Source organism: Bombina bombina, chromosome 9 (genome assembly GCF_027579735.1).
Source record: "Bombina bombina isolate aBomBom1 chromosome 9, aBomBom1.pri, whole genome shotgun sequence".
Taxonomy (NCBI): domain Eukaryota; kingdom Metazoa; phylum Chordata; class Amphibia; order Anura; family Bombinatoridae; genus Bombina; species Bombina bombina.
The window spans coordinates 225,484,550-225,508,011 of NC_069507.1; the positions used below are offsets into that span (position 1 = coordinate 225,484,550).

General features: G+C 36.8%; 1 protein-coding gene across 2 annotated transcripts in view; it reads left to right on the forward strand.

Annotated features, from left to right (window-relative positions):
* Nucleotides 1–23,462, forward strand: part of RAB11FIP2 (RAB11 family interacting protein 2) — a 110,211-nt gene that overhangs the window by 38,720 nt on the left and 48,029 nt on the right. For both annotated transcript variants that reach the window (XM_053692677.1, XM_053692676.1), the window contains exons 2-3: nucleotides 16,650–17,062; nucleotides 18,563–19,025. In XM_053692677.1, the coding sequence (XP_053548652.1) occupies nucleotides 16,650–17,062; nucleotides 18,563–19,025 (876 nt within the window). The remainder of the gene's footprint in view (nucleotides 1–16,649; nucleotides 17,063–18,562; nucleotides 19,026–23,462) is intronic.

Here is a 23,462-nt window from a genome sequence, read left to right on the forward strand (position 1 = left end):
CTTACATGAATGAAAACATAATTTATGTAACTGGCAAGAGTCCATGAGCTAGTGACGTATGGGATAGCAATAACCAAAATGTGGAAGTCCACAGAAGAGTCACTAGAGAGGGATGGATACAATAACAACAGCTATTTTCACTGAGAAACTAAATCCACACAATAATTAAGTTTTTCTTAAAAAAACTTAAATCAAAAGTAGTAGAATCAAACTGAGACAGCTGCCTAAAGAACTTTTCTACCAAAGACTGCTTCAGAACAAGCAAAATACATCAAAATGGTAAAAACAATAAAAGTATGCAAAGAAGACCAAATTACTGATTTGCAAATTTGATCAACTGAAGCTTCATTCTGAAAAAGCCCAAGAAATGGCTACTGAATTTAGTAGAATGAGCTGTAAATCTCTGAGGCGGAGCCTGCCCTGCCCCCAAATAAGCCTTGAAAAGCAAAAGCTTTAACAAGGATGCTAAAGAAATGGCAGAGGATTTCTAAGCTTTTCTGGAACCAGAAAAACAAAAAAATATTCTAGAAGTCTTCTGAAATCCCAGTAACCTTGATATAGAATTATAAAGCTCTTACCACATCCGAAGGATGTAAAGAACTCTTAAAGAATTCTTTAGGATTAGGACACAAAGAAGGAACAACAAATTCTCTACTAATGTTGTTTAACCTTAGGAAAAAAAGAAGTCCACAAAACAACTTATCTAGATGAAAAAATCAGATAAGGAGACACACAAGAGAAAGTGGATAATCTTCAAAGAAAATATAGGCTCAAAAGAAAGAGCCTGCAAAATCTTTAAACCAAATAAGACTCCAAAAATGAGAAATTAATAAATGAACAGGCTTGATACCAACCAGCCTGAACAAAACCGTGAATATCAGGAAGTTTAAACAATCTTTCTAGGAAATAAAACAGAAAGAAAAGAGATTTGTCCCTTCAAAAAATTTGCAGACAAACTTATCAAGAGAATTTATGAGAACACCATAAAATATAGGTTTTTCCAAACCTGATAATACATGTTCCTTGAAACAGACTTATAAGCCTGCAACATAGTGATAAAAACTGAGTCAGAGAAACCTCTATGACTAAACACTAATCAATTTCCATCCCATCAAATTAGTAATTTGAGATCCCGATGGAAAAATAGCCCCTAAAACAAGAGGACTGGCCAAAGATGGCAACTGGACATCTGAACAAGATCTACATACCAAAACCTGTGAGGCCAGGCTGATGCTATCAGAAACACATGAGACTATTCCAATATGATCTTGGAAATCACCCGTAGAAGAAAAAAACAGAGGCGGAAAGATGTAGTCGGATTGCAAAACCAAGACACTGCTAATGCATCCACCATTTCTGCCTGATGATCCCTGGACCTGAAAAGGTACCTGGGAAATTGAGAAAACACATCGGTATAGAGATACCACTCTCCTGGATGTAAAGACTGACGGCTGAGATAATCCACCTCCCAAATGTCTAGAAATTAGACAGGAGATGAACTCCATCTAAGAATGTATTCAAGATACTTCTAAATTGCTAAGGAACTGTGAGTCCCTATTTGATGATTGACATATGCCACAGCTGTGATATTGTCTGTCTGAAAGCAAATTGAAAAGTTATCTCCTAAAAGAAGCCAAGCCTGAAAAGCTCTGAAAATAGCACAGAGTTCTAAAATATCGATTGGAAACCTCGCCTCGATTGGAAACGATGATAGTCTAATCACCAAAACAGAGAGAGTTGAGTGTTACGGTTTAAGAATATCAACTGTGATATCTGAAAACAATCCCTGCACCATTGATTCAGTATGCAAAGCAAAAGAGGTCTCAGAGGAAAAACGAGCAAAGGGAACCACGCCCAATGCTGCAGCTATGAGACCTAAAACTTCCATGCACATAGCCACTGAAAGGAATGTTCTAGACTGTAAGTTAGACTGGCTAACACCAATTACAATTGACTTTTCTCCAATAAAGACAAAGACATGAACACAGAATCCATCTAGAAACCCAAAAAGAGGTGATCCTTGTCGTTGGAATCACAAACTCTTAGGTAAATTAAATCCTCTAACCATGTCTTGAAGAAACAAAACTAGTTGATTCATGAGAGATTCCAATAAAAGAAAAGATTAAGCTAATACCAAGATACCATCCAAATAAGGAATCATCACAATACCATACTATCTTATTACAGAAAGAAGGGCACCAGAACCTTTGAAAAGAATCATAAAGCTGCCACTAGACCAAATGGAAAAGTGACAAATTGGTAAAGCTTATCTAAAAAAGAGATTCTCAGAATCCACAAGTGGTCTGAATGAAATAAAATATGAGGATAAACATCCTGTAAAATGGAAATAACATGAAATGATCTTGCTGAACAAAAAGGCATAATAGTCCTTATAATCGCCAATTTGAAAGTTGAGACTCTAACAAAACAATATAAAGTCTTCAGAACCAAGATTGGACTGAATAAACCTCTCAACCTCTCTTCTTTGGGACAAAGAATAGAATTGAATAGAAACCCAATCCCTGTTTTTACTAAAGAACTGGTATAATCACTCCTGAAAAAAATTCAGAGTGTACTGAGAGAGATTCTTCCCATAGAAGGTCTCATTCTAAAAATCTATTCAAACCCTAAGAATAATATAGATTTTGGACTGAGTTCATCCAAAAACAATCTAATCTACCCCCCACCAGAAGGACTGGTTTGAGAACCGAACCTTCAGGCAGACTAATAACTAGTATTTTATATAGCGTTTTTCTCCCAGAAGGATACAAAAAAAAACTTTTTTTCAGTGCTTACACTCGGAGTTAACCAAATTAGCAGCTGATAAAACAGTTGTTATTATTACCCAAATAAATGGTACACAATAAATTGACCTCAAAGGGCTGTATTAACCATGCCGGAATATGTATCTATGACCCTTGGATCTAGAACAAGCATTTGTAGTCAGGACATTCACCAACTGATCTACATCACTGGACTAAAAGTAGGGCAGAAAAAACTCTAAACCTCCAAATAGAGGAGATAATAGAAATCAAGCAAATTATTATCCTAACAAGCTAGCGATAATAAAAAATATTTGAAATCATAATAATAGATATAGTAAACATATAATACAAGGAATACATTAGAAGTAAATAAACAGAGTTATATACTTGAGAATCTAAAACTGCTTATGCTAACTGTTCAACAAAAGGTTGAAAGAACAGTAATGTCAGCCACAGATAAAGCTGAGCTAAAAATATAAACAGTACGTGAATATGCTCTACTAAGGTTATATTCAAACTCTAAAGAATCCTAAAAATAAGTACCAATTTCCATAGAAATAGTAGTACAGTCCCAAAAGGGAATCAGGATAAACCATTCTTTAGAACATAATACAGATAGTATCTTGAATAGGAAAAAACCTCAAGAGCAAATTTAAAATCTTAAAATCCAGATTTTAAAATAACACAGTTAATAGGAGGACTAGGCTCCTAAATGCTAAAAATAACACATTTTCCTTAACAAAGAACAAAGTGAGCAAATAAGAAATAAGGAGAATTTTTAACAAAACTGTCTCTGATACACGATCCTTTGAACCTAAGAAAACCTTCATCAGTAGAATAAAATTAAGTATGCTGTCGGTCAGAACAAAATTAATTATATCTTAACAATTTTGAAAAGACTTTGTAAGTTTATTTAAAGGCATAATAGCAGTCATAACCTTTTATGATAAAAGCAATAGCATGTGATATTTGCAGATGAAATCCAAGTACATGAACTGAGTAAGTAAAAACAGTAAATGTCATTGTAGATGTAGAAACATTATTAGCATAAAATAAAATAAATAAATGCCACATAATTGAGCTGGAGAAAATAACAACAGCTTAATAATAAAAAGAACACACTTAGCTGTGTAGAATTATGTTTCAGGGCATCATAGTTTCTACAGTAACATCAGAGCCAGGATCAGAATGAGACATCTCGCAAAAAGTAACAGAAAAAGAAAAATAACATTAGGCAAAACATTCAATTTCCACAATGTAACAGTTTCAGTAGATAGAAAAATAAAGTAAAAAAGCAGGCATAATAGCTTTCAAATTCATGAAAACAGCAAGCAATAGAGGTAGAGAGGCACAATAACTAAATTTGGCGCCAAGAATGACGCATTACGCAAAAGAAAGTTAAACATTTTTGGCGCAAAACCAACACCAGAAAAATGACACAACTCGCATCATAACAAATGCAATTTTCGCGCCAAAACAACTAGCGTCAACAAAGACGCAGGAAATTACGAAATTTGCATCATCAAAGGCGCAACTTTGCACCAAAAAATTTTTGCACCAAGAATGACGCAATAAAAAACAGCATTTTGTGTCCTTGCGAACCTAGATTTGCCCACGAAAAAAATGGAAAAACAAGTCAAATTAGAAAAAGACTGAACCCCAGGTAATAAAAAAGTTTAAATAAACTTCCCAACATTATTCCTATACTGAAACCGTTTAGCCTGCAAAAGGAACTATACATAGACCTGACTCATGGCAAATATAAGTAAAATACATATATTTAAAACTTTATATTAATACATAAAACGCCAAACCATAGCTGAGAGTGTCTTAAACAATGATACATACTTACCGAAAGACACCCATCCACATATAGCAGATAGCCAAACCAGTACTGAAAACTATCAGCAGAGGTAATGGTATATGAGAGTATCTCGTCGATCTGAAAAGGGAGGTAGGAGATGAATCCCTACGACCGATAACAGAGAACCTTTGAAAATATTTCCCGTGAGGAAAACCATAAAATCAAAAAGCGATACTCCCGTCACATCCCTCTGACAAACACTGTACTCTGAGAGGAATTGGGCTTCAGAATGCTTAGAAGCGCTTATCATAGAAGAAATCATAAAAATCAAGCACAAACTGACTTCACTACCTCCATAGGAGGCAAAGTTTGTAAAACTGAATTGTGGGTGTGGTGAGGGGTGTATTTATAGGCATTTGAGGTTTGGGAAACTTTGCCCCCTCCTGGTAGGAATGTATATCCCATACGTCACTAGCTCATGGACTCTTGCCAATTACATGAAATAAATACCATTTTCAGGCTCCTAAATATTTTTACTGGTTCCTAAATTGTAAACCTATTTGTCTACCCCTGCAGCAAATTAGAGCATATCACATTGTTTAATGGCACCACCAACTGAACGTAGCATTTACACATTTAGAATGCATCACATTTTATCATATAGAAATTGGATAACTTGAAGTAAAAACATATGATGTCTGGTAATTTGAGCATTTCAACACGGAAGAATTTTATGTCACTTAAAATATATATCAGCGCCTGCAGTAAACGCTCTTTTCCAAAATATCATGGGCCTGCCCACCCTGCTGCTTCATGATTAAACTAATCTGCCGTGTAGCTCATTCCACTAATAAATAACTTTGGCCTATTTTGTTTAGTCTGTTCTTGGCGAGCTTTAATAGCACCTGCTGCTATAATACTATAATGTTAGAACCTCAGTGAGCACATTCATAACATTTTTAGTTTTGCCCCTTCCCCTTGTCTGATAACTGATCCTCTTCTGAGTTCACTGGCAGAACATGTAATCCCTTAACTAAAGACAACTGCATCCCATAGTTGTACAGTGCTTTGCAGACTGCTCTGGCAACCAATGGGTTACTCACAGCCCATCTACCACTGTCAGTGTTATGCAGTGCTTTACTACCCTCTCTGGCAGCCGAGGGGTTCTTCACAGCTCATCTACCACTGTCTGTGTTATGCTATGCTTTGCTGACCTCTCTGGTAACTAAGGGATTAATCACAGCCCATCTACCACAATGCAGTGCTTTGCTGACCTCTCTGGTAACTAAGGGATTAATCACAGCCCATCTACCACAATGCAGTGCTTTGCTGACCGCTCTGGCAGCCAAGGGGTTACTCCCTACCACTGTCAGTGTTATGCTATGCTTTGCTGACCTCTCTGGTAACTAAGGGATTAATCACAGCCCACCTACCACAATGCAGTGCTTTGCTGACCGCTCTGGTAACTAAGGGGTTAATCACAGCCCATCTACCACAATGCAGTGCTTTGCTGACCTCTCTGGTAACTAAAGGATTAATCACAGCCCATCTACCACAATGCAGTGCTTTGCTGACCGCTCTGGTAACTAAGGGGTTAATCACAGCCCATCTACCACAATGCAGTGCTTTGCTGACCTCTCTGGTAACTAAGGGATTAATCACAGCCCATCTACCACAATGCAGTGCTTTGCTGACCGCTCTGGCAGCCAAGGGGTTACTCCCTACCACAGTGTTTTTTTTTAAATTTCTCTGGCAACCAAGGGGTGAATCACAGCCCACCTCTCACTTTTATTGCATAGGGTGTCAAAGAGTGATACTGAGTAGAGTTGGGTTTTTAGGAAACTGCATTGTTGTAACTTTACTGTCATTCATTAATTGTGTGATATTAGTCTGATAAACAGCTGTTTCAGATTTTGTTTTTTTTAAACCATATTTGTTTTTCCTATTAAAGATGGAATAGGTGGAATCACATAGGATAATAAACTGTGTTATGTTATGTGAGGGGTGTTTTTTCTGACTTATATAAGGTACAAAGGAGTGAAGGGTTCTGCTATTGGTTACTTTGACTAATCAGTGTGCTGTGCTAGATCTGCCATTGGTCAGGCCTAAAGTAACCATATACCTCTGCATCCCCCCTAAAGGAATAAAGTAACCAGCTCTTTGGAAATAATGATCTTCTCAACCTCCCAATTAAAGGGACATAAATGCCCTGATGTGTATTTTATTATTGAATATAACTATGTAAAATGTGTTTAACCATTGCAATGGCGCGGGCGGAACAACTTCTGATTGGCCATACCGCCCTATGACTGAACTAATAAAACAATTGTTTTGGCAGTGGGGTATGCATTAAAGGGACAGTGTATTGTATTTTATTCTCCCCTTTTATGAGTTCCCAACTATTTACTTTACCTACTTGAGTGTATTAAATAGTTTATAAAAAAGCTTATATACCTTTTTTGACATAGCTGATTTTACCTGTTGTATCCCCACCTTTAGTGAAAATGTAAGTACTTAAGTACTGGTTCTAGAAAGTATATGTAAACAAGAATGTTAAGATTAAATTATACTTTATACTCCCGTTAGGGAAGGGGGGAAGAGAGATACTAAAATATTAAATTTTAATTGTTCTCTCTAAAAGTCTGATGATCAAAGGATTCTCCAGCTTGGAGAGAAATTGTAGTGCAGACTTCACAGGGGGTGAAGTCACTGAATACTCAAAAGAAAAGGGTGGAACTCTCCAGCACTGCAAAATCTCTCTCATTTCTGTATATAAAGGACAGATAAGCCCAGTGCAATATAGCACTACATGATATGAGAGTTTTGTTCATTTACATGTTGTGCTTTGTATTTTACATTACTTTACACTTCAATTTGGGTCCTTTCAGTATTATTACATTTAAGCATTGCACTTTCTATTTTATGTTCTATTAATGTAATAAACTTTAATCTGAAGTGTAAATCAATATAAAATACAAAGCAAAAGGTGTAAATGTAGCAGAACTCTCATGTCATGCAGTGCTTTATTGTACTGGGCTTGTCTCCTTCCCATACCAGGAGGTAAGACAGCACCTTATTTAAAGGGAACAAATTCCAAAAAGTTAAAACTGCTGCAAAAATGTATATTTTTTAAAGGAACACTAAAATGCTAGACATAATGATCTATTCAAAGCAATGATTAGGTGGAGAGTACATAGATGCATTTTAATACATTTTTATTTGTCTAAGTATTAAAACAATATGTGTCAAATGCTAGTGTCTATAATTGTACTGGGTGCAACCATGTTGTAACCTACGTTATCTTATCTCCTCTGACAGTTAGGGCCTAATTCTCTGAAGCTCTCTTTTCTGAAAAGACTCTATAAAGTTCTTTAGGGATTGTTTTAAAATACATTTTTACCTTGTGAACTGTATATCTCATTAAAGGGACAGTAAACACCTTGTAGTTACAAGACCTTTCTGTTGTGTTGCTATAAAATTACATGTCAGCCACGTCTTCATTTTTAAAAACAGAATAACATCCTTTTTACTGCATTTTTTTTCCAAAAGCCAAACTCCACCCTACTTTTGCCTTATTGGAGGAGCTAATCTGGGCTTTAGTCTGCTAGTCACTGTCATAACGTTAGTATAAAGGGAATTGTTTTGCAGTTGCTATCAATTAAAGACAATTAGGGACATATATGTAGCGTTGTTAGCCTTGAAAAGTCAGAGTTAGAAATTGCTTTATTTTCAGAGCTAAATTTTAATACCAATACTACTTATTGGCTGATAGTTCCTGCTAATTCTGATTGGCTGATAGATACTTCCTGTAAATGCTCATTAAAAAAGGGACACTCAATCAAAATTAAACTTTCAATATTCGGATAGAGCATGCCATTTTAAACAACTTTCCAATTTACTTCCATTAACAAAATGTGCACAGTCTTTGTATATTTAAACTTTTTGAGTCACCAGCTCCTACTGAGCATGTGCAAGTATAAGTGTGTATGCATTTGTGGATGGCTGTCACATGGTAGGTGTATGCATTTGTGTTTGGCTGATGGCTGTCACATGGTACAGGGGGAGTGGAAAAAGACATAACTTTTAAAATTGTCAGAAAAAAAATCTACTACTCATTTAAAGTTCATAAAATGTGTTTTTATGGACCCCTGGCCCCACCATACAACTACTACCACACTGAAGTTACAATCCGAAATTGCACAAAGAAATAAAAAACATTTGCTAAGCAAGTCCTTAGCAAATGTTTTTTTATTTCTAAAAAAAATAATTCTTTTTAAAAAGGTGGAAATGTCACCTCTTAGCAAAACAGCATTCTACCGTGGGCTGCTTGAGCAGCTCAGTGTGGCGAACGGTTGAAACAAGTAAAGGAGCTTTCTGCATGAAGTATTTTATACTTCATGACTAAAAGTCCCCTTTATTTGTTCCAATGGTAAATCCTAGCTTTTCACAAACACTTGGATTGACTTTCACTTTAATCCATATTTATTTTCTTTGTAGGTTAAAATCTGACCTTTAACAATTGTTATATTCACCAAGGGTATTCCAGCAATAAAAGTTATCATAAATGTGTGCGCTAACACTGTTATCCGCAAATGTCACTACAAAACTGCTTGCCCTTATATTACTGATAGTAGTAATGTTGCCCTCTCTGATGTTTGTGTGTTAATAATTTGTTAATATTTTCTCATTTATAAATTCTCTTTCTGAATTATAACAGTTAAATCCTGACTTGTGTCCCTTTAACTTCAATGAGGCTGGGATAAACTGCTAGAGACGTTTTTTTGTCTTCTTTAAAGATTGTTTAAAGTCCTATTGTTTTAAAATAATTCTTTATTTTCATTTCATATTCTGAAACCCACCTGTTTTTAATGATTCATATAAATCACACAATTTTAAACAACTCTCTGTTTTACTTTTAATAACAAATTTGCTTCATTCTCTTGTTATCTTTTGTTGGTGGAGCAGCAAAGCACTACTGGGAGCTAGAATAATACATCACGTGAACCAATGACAAGAGCCGCTAGCTCCCAGTAATACATTCCTAAACCTACCTAGGTATGCCTTTCAACAAAAGATACCAAGAGAAGGAAGCAAGTTGGATAATAGAAGCAAATTAGAAATTTGTTTACAATAGCATGCTCTGTCTGTATCATACTTTACTATCTCTTTCATTTTCAAAGTTAATGAATATGTTCTGATTTAGAGCCACTGTGAAAATGTGCATTGATGCCAAACTCCTGAAAGTGATGATTTGTAAACAGGAACAATTCCAATTGGCCATTGACGTCTTGATCTAAGATTTTCCTACTTGTGTTGCACATTCTAGCTAAACTTTGTAGGCTCCTGGCCGGTATGTGGTGGGGACGGAAGAATAAGTGACAAACTTTCTAAATGTGTTTTTCTTTTGCTGTGAATGAGACTCTGTTCCTGCTACCTGTATGATATGGACTAAGTGGCATATTGAGCTCACACAAAAGCTTTCGTCTGATCAGCAGGAGCAATACGAGTTATCAGGCTTGGCGGGGAGTCTCAGTGCTTGAGCCAGCAGAGTGCAAATTGTTTTAACAGTGACAGGATTCTCTTGTTGGATTCAGATCGCCAGCTTGCTGGCACCTGCGGGGTATACTGTAACCTGCTAAGGGAAAAAAGTCCCTGAAAACCTGCAAAGAGCAGTGATTTAAAATGTGTTTCATCATCTGTGTAGCCGCGTAGGAGCAGCGCTGGTCACCTTGTGTCCCTTTTTATGTTTTATTTTTTCATTTAACAATACAGCATTGAAGACAATTATCTGCATAATTATAAAATTACAGTCCATTTCTTTAAGAAAATATCTAAAATGTTTTTTTTTACAAATCGACTTGATATTATCTGCTTGTAATGACTACAGTGGGACCTCTTTATCACGGGTTCTTCTAATAACCGTTGATATACTTAGTTAGGGAAATCGGGTATCGCAAATGTATACGGTGGTTAGGGTTGTCAACCAGCCAATATTTTTTTTACCAAAATGGTCGGTATTTTTAAAGTTCAGGTCAATTTAGAATTTAATGAATAAATAAATAAAAGCCTCGTTATTGTGAAACTTGTTCTGAGTGGGATGGAGTCTAATTATAAACAAATCATCATATAAAATCAGTCCTATCAAATTTAAATTTTAAATTATGCTGACTAATTATTTCTGCAAATTTAAAGTAAAGGTCAATTTTGATGAATTAGTGCCCGGTTTTTAATAATCCTATTGAAAACAAGGACACTTTAATTCATCAAAATTGACATTTCACTTGTTTTATTCAAAAACTTACCTTTTAATCCTGGCAGCCGCTCCAGCACTTCCTCCGCCCGTCACAAGCCGTCTTCGCGGTTCCAAAATGACGAATCCGGCTTCCTCCAATCACGGCGTTGCATCAGGCCTAGGGAAGCAGTGATTGGAAGAAGCCGGATTCGTCATTTCTGATGTCTGCAGAGGCTTCCGACGGCCGTGGGAATCGCTGGAGCGGCTGCCAGAATGAAAAGGTAAGTTTTTGAAGAAAAAGAGTGAAATGTCAATTATGATGAATTAAAGTGCCCTTGTTTTAATATGATTATTAAAAACTGGGCACTAATTGATCAAAATTGACCTTCACTTTAAGCTAATAAGCTAGGCCGGCATTTTTTTTTTTACAAGAAAGGTGTCAACCCTCATTAAAGGGACAGTTTACTCAAAAATTGTCTCCCCTTTAATTTGTTCCCATTTTACCTGCTGGAGTTTATTAAATTGTTTACAAGTATTTCCATTACCCTTATATTGGCATCAAGGCCAAGCTATAGATAAATTGTGTAAACCAAGCCAGTAGAAGAAATTACACTCCCAGTGGGTTATAGAAGAAATATGGTAATACAATTAAATACTAAAGTATTAGTGATTGGTTTATGGACAGATATAAGATAAAGAAGCACGTATATGTACACAATGTGATAAAGTAATGAGATCTGATTATACCTAGAAGCTCAACCCATTTTATTAGGTTATGGCTTCAAAACACAAAATCAGCTAATTCATATACACAAATAAGCCTTAAAAAAGCAAATCTCATACATTTTATACTTTGCAGCTTGTAAAAAAAAAGTAATTGGAAACACATTAAGGGAATTTTTTTTATAGTATACTGTCCATTTAATACAGACCATTATATACTGTCTATGGGGCCAATTTAACAAGCTGTCAATCGGCCCCAATGCAGCTGTTTCCGCGCGAGCCTTCAGGCTCGCCAGCAACAGCAGTTAAGAAGCAGCAGTCTTAAGAACGCTGCTCCTTAACCCGTACGCCTCCTCTGAGGCTGCAGACATCAATCCGCCTGATCGTATACAATCGAATTGATTGACACCCCATGCTAGCAGCCCGATTGTCTATAAATAAGTTTTAAAATAAGCAAGAGGTTACAAAAATACAAGTAATTATTTTGGCTAGAACAAGTGCCAATATCTAATGCTATGATGCACTCCTGTTATTTCGGGGGTGGTTCTAGAATCTAGACTAGTGATGGCTATCCTTGTCAGACCGTGATACTTAGGCACTCTGCAGTCTAGTTGAGCATCATGGGAAATGTAGTTCTGGAACACCAGGGGTACCAAGGTTAGCCTTCAGTGGGTCTAGACCAGTGTTTCCCAACCATTCCATTTACCTGCCCATATGTACTGGATAAAACAAAGCACTGCCTTGAGAAATGGGGTTCCTGCATGAAAGTTACATTGTATTACATTTTTGTATCATTCATGTGAATGAGCAACATTTAAATATGGTTAATTTTTTATCTTGGAAAAAAAAGTGAGACAACAGTTGTCTAAATCAGTGATTTGCAACCTTTTCTTTGCCGTGGCACACTTTTTTACATTAAAAAATCCTGTGGCACACCACCATCCCAAAAGTTTAGAAAATCACACATTGTAGCCTAATACAGGATATATATATCCACACACTGCTGTGCTGTAATGCCATGCCTCCTACAAACTATACAAGACATATTGACATTCATTCACAATCATAATGATTGTCTGTGAATGAATGTCAGTATGTCATGGTTGTAAATGATTCCTGATGAGCCTGTCACATACCTCCCAATATTTCAAAATTTGAAAGAGGCACACCCCGCACTGTTGTCAGTCTGCCGCGGCACACCTGAGGATCTCTCACGGCACACTGGTTGAAAAACACTGGTGTAAATGTTAAACTTGAAACTAATACAGAGATGTACTCATATTCTTTATGTCACAGCAATATTGTTCCTGACATTGATAGAGACTGCACCCTGAGTGGCACTGGCCTTGTGGACAAGCACAGAAGTTTTTCTAGCTATTGTTCTGTCTCAGTGAGTGCGTCTCTCTATTTTCTTGATTGATACTAAGGCAACATTGTTGTCACACGTAGTCTTCATTTAAAATTTCAGCTCCCCCAGTTTGTATATTTATTGTTTTAGAATTTCAAGATTACGTATTAAAAAGAAAGTGTACTGTAAAATTGCTTTCCATTTAATGTCTTTGCAATTATTTGTTTTATCAGCTGCAGAGTATAAAATATATGGTGAGGTGTTCCTTGTATGTTTATTTTTGCATATGAAATAGCTATATCTGTTTATTGAAATCACAATCCAATAGAATGGGCTAAGTTTCCAGGGAGAGCAGACCTCATTAGATTATCTCTATATTATTTACATAAAATCCTCCTTATCTTATCTCAATATACAAATACTTGGAGAGAACAATGGGAAATCAACATTTTAGTGACTCCCTGCCCAACCCCCACTGGTAGAGTGATTTATGTATAAACATTCTTGTTTACATAGCCTTTCTATAACAGTTAATTAAAGGGACACTCAAATAACACTTTCATGATTCTGATCATTTTTTTTAAAAAAAAAAGCTTTACAATTTACTTCTGTTATCAAAATGTGCACATTTTTTTTTATTTGCACACTTTCTGAGGCATCAGCTTCTACTGAACATGTGCAAGAGTGCACAATATATATGTGTTTTGTGATTGGCTGATGGATGTCACATGATATAGGGTCAGGAAAAAAAAGAAGGAATTAACGAACTGACATTTGCCAGAAAAAAAACCCTACTTATCTGTAATTCAAATGAAGTGCTATTGCATTGCCTTTTTATTACACGTGTTGGTTATGTGAATGTGTTTACAGGGATACGAAACCAAAAGATTTATTTTGTAATTCGCACAGAGCATACAATTTACAAAAAGTTTCCGATTTTTTTCTATAATTAAATTTGATTTGTTCCCATAGTAATTGTGCTGGCATCTAGTGCGCTTGCAAAACGGCTGCTATATAGTGTTCCTGACATTTGTACGCTCCTGAGCTTACATCCCTGCCTTTTAACATAAGATACCAATAGAACAAAGAACATTTGACGATAGATGTAAATTAGAAAGTTTACACTTGATCTGAATCATAAAAGGAAAATGTTGGGGTTCATGTCTCAGTATATGTGAGGATCATGGTAAAGTAGCTATCTGCAAAAAGGATAGAATACATCACAGTACACTGTCCCTTTAAATGGCTAGAAAGGCCAAAATGAGGGTGGTGCATTTCAATTTTAGATAGAAGAATGTTTGTGATGCACAAATGCTTCTAGTAAAAGTTATTACTGTTTCAGTGGTATACGCACATATGCTAGGTGTGGCTAAAGCATCAGGGCGCTCGTGTGTACCGTATCAGGGAAGACGGCTGACTCTCTGGGAAAGGGTGGTGTGCACAGGGCACTCACAAGAAGCCTTTTGTTTTTTTTATTAATGGACCTAGATTACAAAAATGCTTGTGTCTAAAACTGACATGCACCCATCTATATTTAAATGTTGACCTTTCTCTCCCTTTAAAGGGATATACAACCCAAACATGTTCTTCTGTGATTCAGACAGAGCAAACCATTTTTTAAAAGATTCCAATTACTTCTATTATCAAATTTGTTTTGTTCCCTTGATATTCTGTGTTGAAGAGATACCTAGGTAGGCATCTGAAGCACTACATAGTAGGAAATAGTGCTGCCATATAGTGCTCTTGCACATGGATAACATTCTTACAAAACTGCTGCCATATAGTGCTCCTGAGTTTACGTCTCTGTTGTTCAACAAAAAATACCAATAGAATGAGTAAATGTGATAATACACGTAAATTAGAGACTTTGTTTAAAATCCCATGCTCTATTTGAATAATGAAAATAACAGTTTGGGTTTCACATTGTGTTGTTATCACAGAACATGAGCGATAAATCTTTGCAGGCTCAGTGACAGCGCACAAGGCTCCATAGGATAATAGTGACTGTATCTGCTTTTGTGTTACGTCTCAGTTGTGTTTTTTTTTCTTCTAATTATATTTTACTCTGGTGCTCTATATCTTGCCTCAACCTTAAAGGGACAGTCTACACAAGAATTTTTGTTTATTGTTTGCAAAGATAATCCCTTTATTACCCATTCCCCAGTTTTGCATAACCAACACTGTTATATTAAAGGGACAGTCTACAATACAATTGTTATTGTTTTAAAATAAAGATAATCCCTTTATTACCCATTCCCCAGTTTTGCATAACCAACACAGTTATATTAATATACTTTTTACCTCTGTGATTACCTTTTATCTAAGCCTCTGCTGATAGCCCCCTGATCACATGACTATTTATTTATTATATAGGATTGACTTGCATTTTAGCTAATTAGTGCAGTCTGCCACAATCCACGGGCATAATCACAATGTTATCTATATGGCTCACATGAACTAGCACTCCCCTGTTGTGAAAAGCAAATAAAAAAGCATGTGATAAGAGGCAGCCTTAAAGTACTTAGAAACTATCATAGGAGCCTACCTAGGTTTATCTTTCAACTAAGAATACCAAGAGAACAAAGCACATGTAATGCTAAAAGTAAATTGGAAAGTTGTTTAAAATTGCATGCTCTATCTGAATCATGAAAGTTTATTTTTGACTAGATTGTCCTTTTAAACTGGTGCATAAAGAAAATGATGGGGAAAATTACAAATAGGCATGGAATTTAACATTTACTAACAAATGACTGCATATACTGAGCATTATGGATATGATTTGTTTATTTAAAAAATGTCATATTATCGGCAATTGACAAGACATATGCCCATGCTTGAACCACCATTTGTTCTAAGATCTAAAATAAATAACGGTATCTCTGATGTTCATGGTATCTTTAATTGGTCAAAAGCAGAGTAAGGAAAAAGCAGAAAAGGTTCCCTGTCAGTTGGCTTGGGAGCTCTGTACACCTTCTGAGAAGGACACAGCTAGTCAACCAATCTGTAGTGACAGTTACACAACCCCTTTAATCGCTGGCCATGTCCACTTTACTTCTATTATCTAATTTGCTTAATTCTCATGGCATCCTTTGTAAAAATAAACATATCTAGGTAGGCTCAGGAGCAGCAATGCAATATTGGTAGCTAACTGCTGATTGGTGGCTGCACATATATGCTTCTTGTCATTGGATCACCCTTGTTGCTCAGCTAGCTCCCAGAAGTGCATTGCTGCTCCTTCAAAAGGATACCAAGAGAAAACCGCAAATTAGATAATATAGGTAAACTGGAAAGTTGCTTAAAGCTGTATGTTCTATTTGAACCATAAAAGGAAAAAAATGTGTTTCATGTCCCTTTAATTGTTACAACAGATAAGTTATACTGTGTCATTTAAAGGGATGTAAGGATATCACTTCTTATAAATATTTATGTTTCTGTTAATCAAGACCAGCGTTCCCTCTAAGGCCAGTTTTGTGAGCGGCCCAGCAGTGAAACAGTTAATTAGAGCAATTAGCAAACACTACACAATTAATACGGCAAGGTGTGGTTCCTTTATTAGCTGTTTCACTGCAGGGCCGCTCACAAAACTGGCCTTAGGGGGAACATTGCTCAAGACCCATTTTATTTAGTTAACAGTTATTGGCAAACAGACGTTTATTAGCCAGACGTCAATTCAGCATAAAATGATCTGACATATAATTATGTATGTACTTAGTTTCTATATAGTGTCAATTGTACTTTTATAATTCATATTTTTATTTTTTGCTAAATTGTCAACAGGTGGTTTAAGTTGGAATCCAAACAGGGGAAGTGGAATAAGGAAAGAGGGGAGCTAAAGCTCAATGTGCAGTTTGTGAGGAACAATATGACCGCCAGCATGTTTGACCTATCCATGAAGGACAAGACCCGTTCTCCGTTTGCCCGACTAAAGGACAAAATGAAAGGAAGGAAGACAGATGGCTCTGATACATCGTCAGCCATTGTCACAAGCACAAGTACCCTGCATTCTGGCCGAGAAACCACAGAGACCCAGATAAAGAATAAGCCCAAGAAGCCATTCCTGCTAGGCCCACAGCGCCTGTCCTCTGCACACTCCATGTCTGACCTGAGTGGACCACAGTCGTCACGGTTGGGCACTTTGGGACTCTCTGCCAAACAGCCTCTAGACTCCATTAGCTCAGCTGAAGAGAGTGGTAAGTTCCATATTGTTTCCTACAGTAAAGAAGCTAAGTTCAGTGACATTTATAAATAAAGATAATAAAGACATGAGGCCCCCATGTTTTCTTTCATTATTCGGATTCTAGTAGATTGTGATACCTTTTTATGGAACAACAAAATCAAAGGTGTTTTTTATTCCATAATCTTTCACAACCTCTCAGATCTCTACATCTGAAGAAGAGACCGGTCTTGAAAGCTTATAGAGAAAAAGAAAACTTGATTTTGTTGGTCAATTAAAAGGTCTACTAAAGGATGATTCAGATAGATAATACAATTATAAACTTAGTATGCTTTGTTGAAGCAGCAGCAAAGCACTAGTGAGAGCTAATTGAACACATCAGGTGAGCCGATTCCAAGAGGCATATGTGCAGCCACCAATCAGAAGCTAGCTCCCAGTAATGCACTGATGCAATCTGATTGACTAAGCACTGCATAAAAAAAGATCTACAAAGTAAATGTGTAGAAAGCATTATAAACTGTTATAATGTGCAGGGTTTACAGTTCATACCCATTCTAACGTGATTCATTTTTATCATGTGACCTTTGCTGTGGGCAGTTATATAAGTGAGCTCCATCACTGACCCCACAACAGCCACTGCATAGACTCTTGTGGGGTCCAGGTTCTGGATACAGCAGGATGCAGTCACTTTACTGAGATTGTCCATCATTGTTTGTGAACACTGTACAGTCAACACCTCACACAGGGATATGAAATAAGAGATGGTGATTGATTCTACTTTTAACAAACAAATAACATTTAATAGATCATTCATTAAAAGGTTATTTTAGTAAAACATGGCATGTTCCAATCCGTTAGAGCGTGTAATTGTAACACTAGTGATGCTCCCACAGAGTCAGAGGCTGATCTAAGGTGAAATGTGCGCTCACTGTAGCATTGCTCTATACACAATCTCAGGAATGGATAACTGCAGTATCCAGGTCTCCTTGCCTCTGGGGGAGGAGGAAATGCATTTTGTCAATATAAATGGTTATTGCAGTGGTTTTTTTTTTGCTAATATAATTTATTAAACATGTTATGGTAGGTTTGTGTTAAATGCCTCTATCTCTTTTGTATGTTTAGTACTTACCTAATTCTACAAAGTAATGATGGTATTCAAGTAAATATTACTCAAAGAGGAATGCTATATAATTATATAAACTTGTCTGATTGTTGGCTCTTTTTTTTCCTTAAAACCAATATTTCTAAATGAAAAAGTAATCAATCCAACTCCAATGCAATTATCTGCCTGTTCTATACTGATTACCCATCTCAGATTTGTATCATTATGTGGACTTCGCCTATAAATGAGTAACTTTGTATCCTGGGTAGTAAGTACTTTGATCCACTCATTATATAACCTTGATTAATGCTTTATGTACATAATTACTATTGCATACATGTTGTCTTTCTGTATAGGATTTATTATATAAGCATCTGTATAGTATTGAATAACTCATATTACAATCTGTTTTAGGAAGCCTTAAGTCACCGCACAGAAGGACAATGAGTGCAGACACCTCAAAAACAAGCCCATTGGAACCTGATAGTTCTGCGAGGGACTGGGCCTCCGGGGGAGGTGTGGACTCTGCTTCTGATACCATTCCTGGTCTTCCTCAAAAGTTTGCTACGTTGCCCCGGCAATGGACCCCCTATGAAGACAGTAATCAGTCACTGGACAGCAGCAGCACCTCGACTGGGCTTTTCTCCAAATCTGGAGAGGCAAGAAAAGATGGAAAGAAGAAAGATAAAGTCAGCTTGTTTGAGAGAGTAACTGGTAAAAAAGAAGGAAAGAGATCTGAGAAGGCAAGTCAAAATAGCTTTGAAGGAGGCTTAGAAGTCAAAACTCCTGACAGCATCACACAGCCACATGTCACTGATTACGAACCAACAAATCCTTTTGCAGCCAATTTTAGGATGAGAAGCCATGGCGCAGAACGGTAATAATCTATCTGAACTTTTTATATGTACTGTTCATATTGTGGATCTTGGTTAAACATATATATAAACCTTATAAAATATATGGCAAAAATGCCATGCCCTAATTTATTAGATCATATAATTGTTACATGATTGCCTTATTTTGCTATGTTTCACCCTGCTAAGATAGTTCTACTCAGGAACCTCAAATATTGCTGCTTCCAAGTAGTAAAATAGCCAGAGATGGGGGGGGGGGGGGTACGTGCTGCTGCCACTCATGTTTGGCTCAATCACTGTGTCCTGATTGATAACTACAATGCTTGCAACACCATAGTTTGGCTATGCCTAGGTGTTTAACCCATTTTCAGGGGTTCAATATATGGTAAGCTAGGAAGAATAATAGAAAACGTACAAGAGAGTGTAATTTTTGCTCTAGAATGTCCCTTTACAATAAAATAGTACCAGCTTCTAAAACAGGTTTTTACAATTGTAAATATTGGTGACCTGAGCTTCAATAAAGTATATATAGAGTCAAGTGGTCTGTAATGAAAGTAGGTAACACAATGTAGATGGAGTGGCAAAGATGACTGGGCAGTTTCCAATGTAGATGAAGCAAACACAAACTTGTAGGATTTTAAGTAAGATCTTGGAAGATAACCAGTGGGAATGGTGTGCATCCAATGGGATGGAAAGGAATGGTAGAAAGACAGAAGGAAAGAACAGATACAAAATAATAAAGTGTAGATTCTATGGCTACCAAACCTATATCCATTGCTTGAGTCTATAAACCTCACCGTAATTGACGAGCCATGGAACAAAAGAAAACAGTGCAGTGAGTGCTCAGGCTTGCTTGACTCATACATTTCATCATTCCCAGGTCGTGAAAGCTCTGACATGACACGGCTTAGGTGTTATAGAGAAACCATGTAAAACAGGTTTGGAATTTAAGAGAGAACATACTGTGTTCTCATTTACATCTAGTTCTTATCCTCAGTGGAATTCTTATATTGTATTTGTTAGGATTTGGGGATGGTAGTAGATTTTCTGATCTTTACAACTATACACATAAGTGAACCTGCAAAGTGGTTAAACGCATAAGTAATATATCTGTGACAGGAGAGCACTTTTGATTCTTAGCTGAGTATGGCCAATGAATGGTGGCTACTGACATATGCCGCCCCTGATTGGCTTAAAGACCTTGTTAAGCTCTAGGCAAGTTAGTCCTTTGCAGGGTTAGGTATAGGCAATACATAGTGCAATTATAAAATGCTCTAGCACATTTTTATGTCCCTTTAAGTAAAAAAAAAAAAAAAAAGGAAGACCAATATGATTAGTCTTAGGACCACCGGAACTAAGTCCTAAATTTGGACAATCCTACAATTTCTCAGACCCTTGAGTGATAGAGAATTTTAATAAGTATTCTCTCAACAGAATACTGCGCCAGATTTCATGGTGTCAGCGAATAATTAAAGCAAGTTATCCTATTGTAAACCTGTTACAATTTATTAGGGCAATACACAGAAGAGTGAATCAAGACCATATTTAGTGGTTAGGCCAAAGGATTTGTTTATGATGGTTGCGTTTAGTGCATATTTGAAGAAAGACTGAACAGAAGAGTAACCTAAAGCACATTTTATGTCTGTCTTGTAGCTACTATCCTTATCACATATGACAATTATAAGACATGGAAATAGAACCCAGTTGTATTTAAAGGGACATTCAAGTCAAAGTTAAACTTTCATTATTCAGATAGAGCTAGGATTGCTACCTCGACCATGTTGTCCTGGACACTTATGAGTTATACATGCTGTAGGGTGTGCAGGGAGGAACATGAATAATGCTGTCCAGGATCACTATTTGTGTGCTGTCTAGGGTGCAATGTTCTCCTCTGCACACCCTGCAGCATGTGTAACTCATAAGTGTCCAGAAAACCATGGCCGAGGTGGCAACCTTAGAGCAGCAATTTTAACAACTTTCCAATTTGCTTCCATTAACAAAATGTGCACAGTGTTTTTATATTTACACTCTGAGTCACCAGCAACTACTGAGCATGTGCAAGAGTTCACAGAATATACGTATATGCATTTGTGATTGGCTGATTATTGTTACCTGATACAGAGGGAATGGAAATAGAAATCTGCTCATTTAAAGCTCAGAATAAAGGGACAGTCTACCATAGAATTGTTATTGTTTTAAAAGATAGATAATCCCTTTATTACTCATTCCCCAGTTTTGCATAACCAACACAGTTATAATAATATACTTTTTACCCCTGTGATTACCTTGTATCTAGGAACCTTCTTCCAGCCCCCTGATCACATGACTGTGACTGTTTATTATCTATTGACCTGCATTTAGCATTGTGTTGTGCTAAATCTTAAATAACTTTCTGTGCCTGAACACAGTGTTATCTATATGGCCCACGTGTACTTTCTGTCTCTTTGTGTTGAAAAGAGATTTAAAAAGCATGTGATAAGAGGCAGCCCTCAAAGGCTTAGAAATTAGCATATGAGCCTACCTAGGTTTAGTTTAAACTAAGAATACCAAGAGAAAAAAGCAAATTTGATGATAAAAGTAAATTGGAAAGTTGATTAAAATTAAAAGTCCTATCTGAATAATGAAAGATTAATTTATACTAGACTGTCCCTTAAGCACTATTGCATCTTGTTATCATACATTTGTTGATTATGCAAATCTGCTGTATTTACTGGTCCTTTAATAATATGTAGTTTTCTGAATACTTTATATTTAATAATTCATTTACACTAAACTTAGTAACTGCCAAACCTATACTGACTGCCTAAATATTAGTGTTTGGGGGAAAAAATAGTGACTATGGCCCTTATTTATGAAAGGCCTGTCGGACATGATCCGATCAGCGGATCATGTCCGAAAGACCTCGCTGAATACGGAAAGCAATACGCTCTCCGCATTCAGCATTGCACCCGCAGCTCTTGTGAACTGCTGGTGCAACGCTGCCCCCTGCAGATTCGCGGGCAATCGGCAGCTTGTAGGGGGGTGTCAATCAACCCGATCGTATTCGATAGGGTTGAATTGCAGCAATGTCTGTCCGCCTTCTCAGATCAGGCGGACAGGTTATGGAGCAGCGGTCTTTAGACTGCTGCTTCATAACTGGTGTTTCTGAAACACGGGGCTTCAAGCTCCATACGGAGCTTGATAGATATGCCCTAAAACTGAGTATGTAACATGTAGATTTATGGAAACTAAATACAGTATGTCGCTATGTTTGTGTCTTTCAAAATATATTCCCTCATTGCACGTGTATTCATGTGCGTTTCAATTTCAAGTATTCTATCTCTTTAAGGTGTTAAAGGGACAGTCTACACCAGAATTTTTATTATTTAAAAAGATAGATAATCCCTTTATTACCCATTCCCCAGTTTTGCATAACAAACACAGTTATATTAATATGTTTTACCTCTGCGATTACCTTGTATCTAAGCCTCTGCAGACTGCCCCCTTATCTAAATGCTTTTGACAGACATGCAGTGTAGCCAATCAGTGCAGACTCCTAAATAACTCCATGGGAGTGAGCACAATGATATCTATATGACACACATGAACTAGTACTGTCTAACTGTGAAAAACTTTCAAAATGCTCTGAGCTAAGAGGTGGTTTTCAACGGTTTAGAAATCAGTTTGAGCCTACCTAGGTTTAGCTTTTCAAAAATACCACCAAGGGAACAAAGCAAATTTGATAATAAAAGTAAATTGGAAAGTTGTTTAACATTGCATGCCCTATCTGAATCATGAAAGTTTAATTTTGACTAGACTGTCCCTTTTAATATAAAGAGAAGAATAATTAAAAGTCCAGTATTATTACTAAAGTTTTCAGAATTTTTTTCTTGGTTTAGAGATCCGGTTCCCTTGTTTTTCAGTTTGTTTGTTTTTTGGCGATTGTCCATCTTGAGACACTGATTGAATAAAGCGCTCAGCTGCCCTCTACCTGACGGCAGCTGTGATCCACTGCGTATCTGCAGTTAGTGTCGGTAAAGATAGAGACAGGCTGCTCTGGTCGGCTAATCAGCTGATGTGAAAATTTCTCAATTTGCAGCTGGAGACAGGTGCGAAAGGAGAAAGCGCTTTTTAATTTGAATGTGTCGTCAGTACCGCTACAGAGGACCTACAAACGTTATTAACAAGGTCATTGAGGATATGGAATGGGTAATTAGGCAGACCCTGGGAGATGGAGTTTATGTAATTAAGGGAGTCCGTAGCAGTGGACACTGCGTTTGCTACACATACTGTAGTTTTTGGAAATGTGGCATACAGCAAGGAAGGAAACTCACTCCATGTACTAAAGAATATCAGGGAAATTACTTTAGATTAAAAACAGGGCCTGTTGTGTTTCTGAATATTCTAATAGGAATCGTACAACTCTTTAGAGCTGGGTACAACTGCAGTACCATGGCTACTACTCACTAAACTATTTTTCT